Source organism: Sphaeroforma arctica (genome assembly GCF_001186125.1).
Source record: "Sphaeroforma arctica JP610 unplaced genomic scaffold supercont1.1259, whole genome shotgun sequence".
Taxonomy (NCBI): Eukaryota; class Ichthyosporea; order Ichthyophonida; genus Sphaeroforma; species Sphaeroforma arctica.
In genome coordinates this window covers 5,996-14,853 of record NW_014039299.1, presented here as the reverse complement: position 1 = coordinate 14,853, position 8,858 = coordinate 5,996, and the positions used below count along the sequence as shown (strand labels likewise).

Genomic DNA, 8,858 nt, shown 5'->3' with positions numbered 1-8,858 from the left:
ATTCATTATATATATTTATATATATATATATATTATACTATATATATATATATATATATATATATATATATATATATACGGTCGAGCCTTGACAATCTTAAGACACAAGAGCGGACACATTAGACAACAACTAGCACACAGTATACCTATTCACAACTTCATATACCTTTTGATTAAATTTCGATTTCTATATCAAAGTGTGTCTACACAACGCTTACATTACACACACACACAATACAATACATTCCGTTTCACGCACTCATCACATTAGAGTACACCCCACACACTACAATGGCTAAACGCAAAGTAAACATGTTTGAGGATGACCTCGTGGATAGCAGCAGTGATGATTCTGGCAGTGAACCAGAGTCTGAAACGAAGACAAAGGGAACAAATAGTACAGATGTAAATGATAATCTACCGCTCAAGGAGGCGAAGTTTGACTTTGATACGTTGAAGAAACATGGATACACTGAGAGTGCGGTATGTCGCATATGTGTATACTTCTGTGTGATCTTTTAATTGTTGGTGCTATCCTGATCCTAGTATACCTATTATTTATAGTTAGTGTGTACATCACAGGACAAGTTTGACTCCAACGCGTTAAACACTGAAGGTGATGTATATCGTGTGTACTTGGAATATATTCGTTGTTGATATTCTAATCCTGGCATACCTGTCATCTATAGCTTGTATTATCTTGTATGTAAATACTCAAAAAGGTTGACTTTGATTTATTGAAGAGACATTGATTTACCGAAAGTGCGGTATGTATGTAGCAATGCACTTTTATATAAAATATTAGCTTTGGTATACATATCCTTATAACGAGTTTTGATATGCATCACAGGTGGTCTGAGCCTTTTATCGGTGTCGCGGATCGCCATCCTTTTATTTGTATGTGCTACTAGAAGTGTGTAATGTGGATACCACAGTCAATTAGTATAATCGACTTTTAGCTACTGAGTAGCTACGAGTGCTGCATGAATTTGCAACGCAGAACTCGATAGTATGTGGGCGATTTTTTTTAAATTGTCTTCTCTGACAGATTACACGAATGTTTATTCTGGAGATAGATATGCCTGGTGAACGTAGGTCGACCTTTAAACACGATGAATGTGTGCCATGTTGTGATCAATATGGGTACAATTTATAATATGTATCCAATACGTTTCTTCGGAGACGCAGATGTACCCTGGCATGTGCATTGGACTGCGCGAGCTCATGTCATGTTTTCGCACCAACGTCCTCCATTACACGACCGTAGGTGATCGCTAGTGTAGCTTATTGCCGTATGTGATTAATGAAAGTGTTCTGTTCCTTGCGCATGTAAATTTGTCCAGATATATGTATGGGGGATCAAAAATACGTACATTGATATGTGTGACCCTATATTTCGTCGTGCCTTCTTGATCTTTTCCTGTATTCTTTCATGGCCACTAAATGCATGTTCTCCAGAACGGATTTTATTTATGCTATGATTTGAATTGCAATGCACGGTTGTATTCTTTCTAGCTTAACTATATGTGCTTAAAACACATACATCGGGATTTAATTTACGAGCAATCCTCGGTTTCTACCAACCCCATCTTTCAGATTATCAATGATGATATAAGCGTATATGTAGCTATAATCTTATATTTCAATTGATACCGCGCACTACAGGTGCTGACGGAGACGCCCGAGTTCGGTACACTGCTGGAGAAAGAAAAGACCGAAATACAAATACAGGTAGTTGTACATCATGTATATTTATAATATGCTATCACGCAAGTAGAGGTGATTGTGGACTCATGATTTATATTGCGCATTCTGGAATTGATATCGTAGAAGTTTGTTATAGTCTATCGTATGATTATCATCTCGACAAGTATAAGTATTAATTGTGCACAGTGTTTAATATGTTTTGAGATCGTAGGATAACAGGTATTGTTCGGAATCAATGAGAACATGGGTAGTTGTGCACTACGTATTGTCAGGATTTTTCTACACTTTGTATAAGACCTTCTGACTATAAATTCATATGGTCATAATATCTATTATTGCAACGAGTGAAGGTACTTATGCACCTTGTAGTGTTACGAATTTGGTATTACACAGGGTCCTCGTGTTTCATGTATAGTATTGATTGAGATTAGCACACGTATAGGTAGTTGCGCACCTCGGAGAATGATGGTTTGTTGTTGAAAAAGTACAGGTGTGTACACTGTGTAGTACATCTGTAATGTTGATGGCACAAAGGGTTATCGTGAACTGTAGAAGGTCTGGTGTGATTCTACTGCAAACATGGATAGTTGTGCCGAACGCTTTATATCATTGTTCAACAATACAATTCTATGGCGACTGTGGATATGCACGAGTTTTAGAGAATTATTTGTGCTTCTGAGTATATGAGATACAAATAAAGCAAATTCACAATGTGTATCATGTTGATTGTGGTTGCTACGGAACATAGTACCAGTGTAATACGTATAACTCTGATTGTGCTCGATACAACTAACGCTGGTCGTGTGATTTGTGCCATTCTGCGAGCTATTCTCTAAGTTATGTTCATTGGTGCGTTAACTGGGTTCTATTCGCAGCGTACCAGAGATGCAAGGGCGTGTCATGGCATGTCGGTTCATAACCCTGTCGTAAATTGGCGCATCTCATTCGTGTATATTCGTGCTCGTAGTGTATATAATTATAATACTGAACTTTGGTTAGAAATCCATCAACACCGTTGTAGTACATATAGTTACAGAAATATAAACAAAGGTGAGTTAGAAACTGAATTTATCTAGGATACATGTATTTGCATATGTCGATGTTTCATCTTCTCATATAGGTTCGAGGAATGGTGACATGGAAACTGAACTCTCGTAGGATAGATACATACACCTATATAGACGCATGTTTTATATATTGATAGGATTTGAAGAGTACTGAGCTCAAGATTCAATACCCTTAGCACACATAAACTTGCATATGAACCTGCATTTGCTAGTATTAAATGAATAAATTGTCGCTTGTGTACGACAACAGCAAGGTAGGTATGCTTGGTTTTAAACATACGGTAGCACCTGAGAAAAACCCCAGTTTATCATACACGAATTATCGTTTCCTTGAAGAAATTGCACATATCATATGGTGGCATACATAGAGAACTCCAGCTTTTGTACACGTGCGGATATACATTGGAATACTGATCCATATTTATATATATTTGTTATGAACAGGAACTGCGCGACGAGCGTGAACGTCAACGACTGGCAGCGCTAGCAGAAGAAGAGAAAGAATTACAAGCCATTGAAAACCAGAGGCAAGCGGAAGAGGACCAGTCATCGGCGGAGCGAGAGGAGGCTATAAATAGAGCAGAGCGGGCTAAACAACGGGCCCAAGAACGGGCCGATAAAAAAAGTGGACTACTGGCAGGTGCGGAAGGGGCGAAGAAAAGTGGACAAGTGGATCAGGAGGAGAGGTTGAGTGGGAAGGAGAGGGTCAAGAGACAACGGTTGGCGGGACAGTCGGGGATAGGGGAAGATTTCAAGGGGTGGAAGAGCGAAGGAGAGATGCTGCTTAGGCAACAATTTGATTGAATGAATATTGCCTTTATATACTTGCATTCAAGATTAAATACGCTCTTACATCACATATATAATTGAATAATAAACACGTTCATATACACATACTGCCGTCAGACCTGACTGCTGTAGGTATGGTAAATGGAGATTAAGTTCTGCTTGGATGTTATGTACATTCGATATGTATAAATTGATACTAATACAACAGGTGAGAACAAAGGCTGCCCCGACAATCCAAACTATTCACGCCCGGAAAATTTTGCGAAAAAGTAATGCGCAACCAATCTGTCCGTTTGGACAGTATCTATTATCCACAAATGTCGCCTACGTCTGCGTCTCACTACCCGTTGCATTTACTTGATCTCTATTGCCCGTGGTCTAACCGTTACATTTACTTGATTCTCTATTCTCTATTGCCCGTGGTCTAACCGTTACATTTACTTGATTCTCTATTGCTCGTAGTCTACCCGTTGCGTTTACTTGATCTCTATTGCACGTGGTCTACCCGTTGCGTTTACTTGATCTCTATTGCCCGTGGTCTACCCGTTGCATTTACTTGATCTCTATTGCCCGTGGTCTACCCGTTGCATTTACTGGATCTCTATTGCCCGTAGTCTATCCGTTGCATATACCTGATTCTCTATTGCCTGTAGTCCGGACAAACTCTCACCTGATGTGTCCCATTCCTTGTACTCGGGTGCAGGGACGCACCCCATTTAGCAGAATAACGCATCTATCTACAACGTCCTTGTCAACGCAATCGTGCTATAGAAGTTAAACCACTACATTGCTTAGTTTCAGCTGCCAGTGATTCCGTCATGAGGAAGTGCTTATCGTACAATGTATTCTATGCTTTCCTTATCAAATTCTGCCACACTGGTATCACATCAATCTGTGAAGCCAAATACGCTATATGAATTCTACTACATACACCATTTGATTTCACTTGGTAGTGGAGATTTTCTGATCTGTCTGTGTGTGTGCTCTCCACCTTGTCTCTGACTTATTTTGCGACAGTGATATTCTGCCATCACTTGTACGATATGCAGGTTCTACCTCCGCCCATTTTGGCGGGAGGTACTCGAATTTACGTTAGATAGATTCACCGTATTTCTGGCTCCTGCCAGTTTATTCTTCTCGACATATTTGGCCACATTGATTGCAAGGATGCGTTTAACTACTTTCTACCCCTAAAAAACCCCTAAAGCATATTGAATCCAACTAAATTACACTTACATGAATGATACCCTATCAGATGTATACATGATCCCGTTACTCGACTTTCGCCTTGGGCTATTTTCTTATGTTTAACGAGGTTTACAGAGCCCTACATCAGTTTCTACGACGATCTAACGAAAGAATTCCCAACTATCTAAAAACCCATAGTGCTTCCTTGCGTACGTACCGATAAAGCGGTCATCTACAAGAATGACTGCATTTCACTGTACTTCACTTGAGTTCCATGTGGTCTGCCAGGAATGTTTCTGATGCTTACATCGTAAGCTGCGACACCTCTAGCTCTCACAGGCAATTTGGGCGTAGGCCCATGCGTGCACCCACTCACTGCACATGCTGTTAGTCACTTCGACTTCTCTACTCTACGAAATTGTCTCTGACCCACTGATTTTGACTAGCTTTGACTAATTTTGCCGCCGAATCAATTTCTACTCCTACATCTACTGTGGCGATACTGTTTTTGTTGCATAAATCTGTCACGCTGCTCCCGCCAACCCGGTAGCTCTGTCGCACGTGCATAGGTCAAATCAATTTAACCGGTGCCAGACAAGAATACACCCATAGTACGCCCGAATAAGCAGTGACAGGGTGGTTACGCAACGACATGAAATTCATAAGGTAGATCGAAATACCAAAGTCCACTACTAGTGCTCTGACACCATAGAGTCATAAAGCCTACAGTGTTGAGAAGTCGCATGATACACATCGTTGTAAGTCATCTCCGCATATTCCTGCTTTAGGGGACACTCACGATCTCATTGAACGAGAACATCCAGTACACACGATGTTTCTCCTTTTTAAGATATGGAACCCACTTCGATCCGTCACCTACGAGTGTTACCTAGTCCATTCGATGGCTCGTGAAATACACGATCAATTCAACTAATCTTGTAGTGCTGCTTGAAATTAAGCGATTGTATCGTATCGGCATACCCGGTACACCGTTGGTTCATGAACTAGAAACTAACTAATACCCACCCGGATGCTTCTGCCGAAGGACCGATATATCTCCAAAAGTGATTCCCATTTCGTTGCTGCTGGAAGATCACACTGTTCACATCGTATCAGCAAATACCATCCTTAAAAATGGCAATGATGCATGAGTTGTCCACTAATCACTATCCTCGAGAATGGCTCTGCAAGACTGATACACACCCAAAACTACTTTCGAACAGGTCACCCCCGGACAGTCCAGCTTGAGGACGCACTTCATCACATCGATTGGGTACAAACAGCCCATGCTTTGGTTCACGAGAGTCATCTAGTCCCGAACTTCTTCCCTACGAGCTATTCTGCTGAGAAACCCTCTTGGTTGTGTCGTTAGAGAGTATCCAGCCCATTCATTGGCGCATGAGACGGTGAGTTTCCGCATGAGATTTTGAGTGAGATGCTGAGAGGACGCATGACACGAACTCGTTTCACATGATGCTATCAACTACGAACAATCCTGCCGGGGTACACTCTTGGTGGCATCGTATGAGTATATCCAATCCATTCGTTGATTCATGAGGTGTGGGCTGACGTTGTTAACCGCGCTCAAAAGGGAGTTACGCACTGCCGCAGTCCCACCCGAGGCATGGTATATATCCGAGTGTTCCGCCGAACCCCTCTGTTAGAGAGAGAGATGGTGCATATATTTAAGAGGTTAATAATTCAAGCGTTGCTATAGGGGAAAAATTTATCACCTATACAAAGATATATGTTGTGTAATCGCGCATGGGCGTATACAGCGTGGTATATATTGGAATGTTCTGCCGAGTCCCTCTGTACGAGAGAGAAGGTGGAGGGGTTTAGAGTATTGCCGTTGTTGGTAAAATTTAACAATAAGACGATACCATCTTAATAATAATTTCGCATTTTCGTCCATGCGTGTGTATTGTCTGGTATATGTCCCAACCGAGGCCCCCTAGACAAGGAAGAAGGTGTAGTTATAGAATTGTAAGTGTTGCTATAACTATAAGTGAGATATTCATCACCGATGCGAAACAAACAGCGAGCACATACCTGTACAGCCGTGGTGCGTTCTAATCGCAGCTTCTGATAGAGCGCCAGAGCCCTCTCTATAGGCAGACCTCTACTCAGACACGCAGCCAGCACGTGCGCATCTTCGATAGCCATGCCGGCTCCCTATTAGGATAGTTGACAAATGGACACTTTAGCTATCCATATCATACCAATCGCAAACGTTTCGACTTTGAACGAACGCTAGCTACCGTGTGCAAAATGAAATGACAAGTTACGAAGCATCCTAATCGTAAACATCATATTTAACTGTGAACATGGATGACGCCTGGAGCGGTACTAAACCCATTCAGACTTCTATACGGCACTCAAGTATAGGTTAAGAAAAAAAATTACAAGATACGATAAGTGAATAGGGAAACGAATAGAATTCGAGGCGTCATTGAAAGTCTTTGAAGGTCTCAACTCATTGCAGCAATGGGAAGTTTCAAGCGTTGTCTCCGTTGCTAACTGCACAGTTAAGTGCACACAATTTAAGATTGAACAGTTACGGACGCATACCTGCGCCATGAAGGGAAGCATGGAGTGCGCAGCGTCGCCTAGCAACGAGATTTTATCAACAGACCAATAGGGTAAGGGCTTGTGTAGGTACAGGCCCCACTTGAACACAGGCTCGGGACTCTGTACCAAGTCTTCAAAGATGCGATTCAAAACGGGAGACGGCGTGTGGAATAATTTTACCATATCCTCTACCGCTGTGTAGATGATGAATGAGTATATGCTAAGTAAAGAGTCGTACTAGATACATATACACATCTATATATGTATATATAGAAATATACAACCCTTTATACATGTATTTACATTAAATATCTGTATAGTACACGTAGTTCCGAGTGATAACCAATCATTGCGGCTGGGGGCTGGGATAGGTAAATACAAATCTCACTTCAACTCCAGCTTAGCATAAAGTGCCAAGTATCTGAAGTTACAGCGAGATGTATGCGACGGCGTGCCGAATATTCATCTGTTATTAATTGTAGTCTTCCCTCCCTCTCCATACGATGTTCGTCAAATGATGAATACCCTAACGTATATGTGTACGTATTGATCAACCAATCGACACATTTGTATATATATATGCTGAGAAGATACTTGACCACAGACTGCGCTCTACTCTCCTTTTCTGATTCGCACTCCGTCTCCATTGCACGAAGTTCTATACACTGCCATGTGATATTGGTAACAGAGATCCACACACACATAAACTAAAAGCTCTGTATTCTAGATTGGAGACGAGGTATTCACATACGCGCAGGCTCATTTTCCTGCTGCCCGCTCCGTCTAATCAGTACATGGTTCTTCCATGTTCCTCGAATGCACATAACACATTAAGGAATATAGACCTATACATATTTATGTATATAACCTAAAACATCATATGCATATGAGTACGTAAGTTAATATACACTTACCCACAGGCTCTACCCAGCTCTCGTTCTCCTGCTGTGCGCTTCGTCTGACCAGTACGAGGTTCATCCACTGTTGAGAGTACTTTGGATTCCCGTTAGGGTATGCAACCACATGGTGATCATCTCCAAGCCATACTGTGGTGTGGCCCAAGAGCTCGCGGTACGACTCTTGGTACGGCAGGATCGCCCTGTAAGCGGTACACCCGCTGATAAGGAACAGAAGAAGAAAAACAGGATAAGTGTTGTATTAACCTATGTATATATTGGACACAAATTGTGGACTAGTTGTTGATCATGGCTCAGCCAGAACGTGGCGTAGCGAAGAGGCCCACAGTAGAGCTCTTGGCGCTACAGGATGGCACAGTAGACCTTGCACCTATATAGCATAAATGGGGCAGCAGACTCTCGCCTTATATCAAATACGAGGGATATAGTCTGACAGAAGAACAAAACTCATGACTTGCCAAACTATAAAAAAAATGAATATATTGGTGATTTGTATATAAAGTTGTGCTAACGGCTAGGTCTAGAAAAAACAAGCACTAATTCCGCACAGCGTACTGCGTACACTCCACTTTAAATAATTATGTATTCTTGACCCTATGAATGTCTGTATCGATATATA

General features: G+C 41.5%; 2 protein-coding genes across 2 annotated transcripts; one reads left to right on the top strand and one right to left on the bottom strand.

Moving 5' to 3' along the window:
* Positions 1-89: 89 nt before the first annotated feature.
* SARC_10463 (hypothetical protein) lies at positions 90-3,721 on the top strand. Its single transcript, XM_014295497.1, has 3 exons — positions 90-483; positions 1,666-1,731; positions 3,219-3,721. The coding sequence occupies exons 1-3, from the start codon at positions 292-294 to the stop codon at positions 3,576-3,578; spliced, it is 618 nt and encodes a 205-aa protein (XP_014150972.1). The 5' UTR covers positions 90-291; the 3' UTR covers positions 3,579-3,721.
* Positions 3,722-4,549: 828 nt separating this feature from the next.
* SARC_10462 (hypothetical protein) lies at positions 4,550-8,529 on the bottom strand (the record flags this gene model as incomplete). The annotated part of the gene is made up of 5 exons (XM_014295496.1): positions 4,550-6,408; positions 6,804-6,926; positions 7,323-7,516; positions 8,237-8,439; positions 8,516-8,529. The coding sequence occupies 5 exons, from the start codon at positions 8,527-8,529 to the stop codon at positions 6,235-6,237; spliced, it is 708 nt and encodes a 235-aa protein (XP_014150971.1). The 3' UTR covers positions 4,550-6,234.
* Between the last annotated feature and the right edge of the window lie 329 nt (positions 8,530-8,858).

Bases quoted from the DNA above. Each gene is read 5' to 3' on its own strand.
- SARC_10463 (XM_014295497.1), top strand. From the start codon at position 292: ATGGCTAAACGCAAAGTAAACATGTTTGAGGATGACCTCGTGGATAGC. The intron at 484-1,665 runs GTATGTCGCATA...CGCGCACTACAG, and splicing joins ATGGATACACTGAGAGTGCG to GTGCTGACGGAGACGCCCGA. The intron at 1,732-3,218 runs GTAGTTGTACAT...TGTTATGAACAG, and splicing joins AGACCGAAATACAAATACAG to GAACTGCGCGACGAGCGTGA.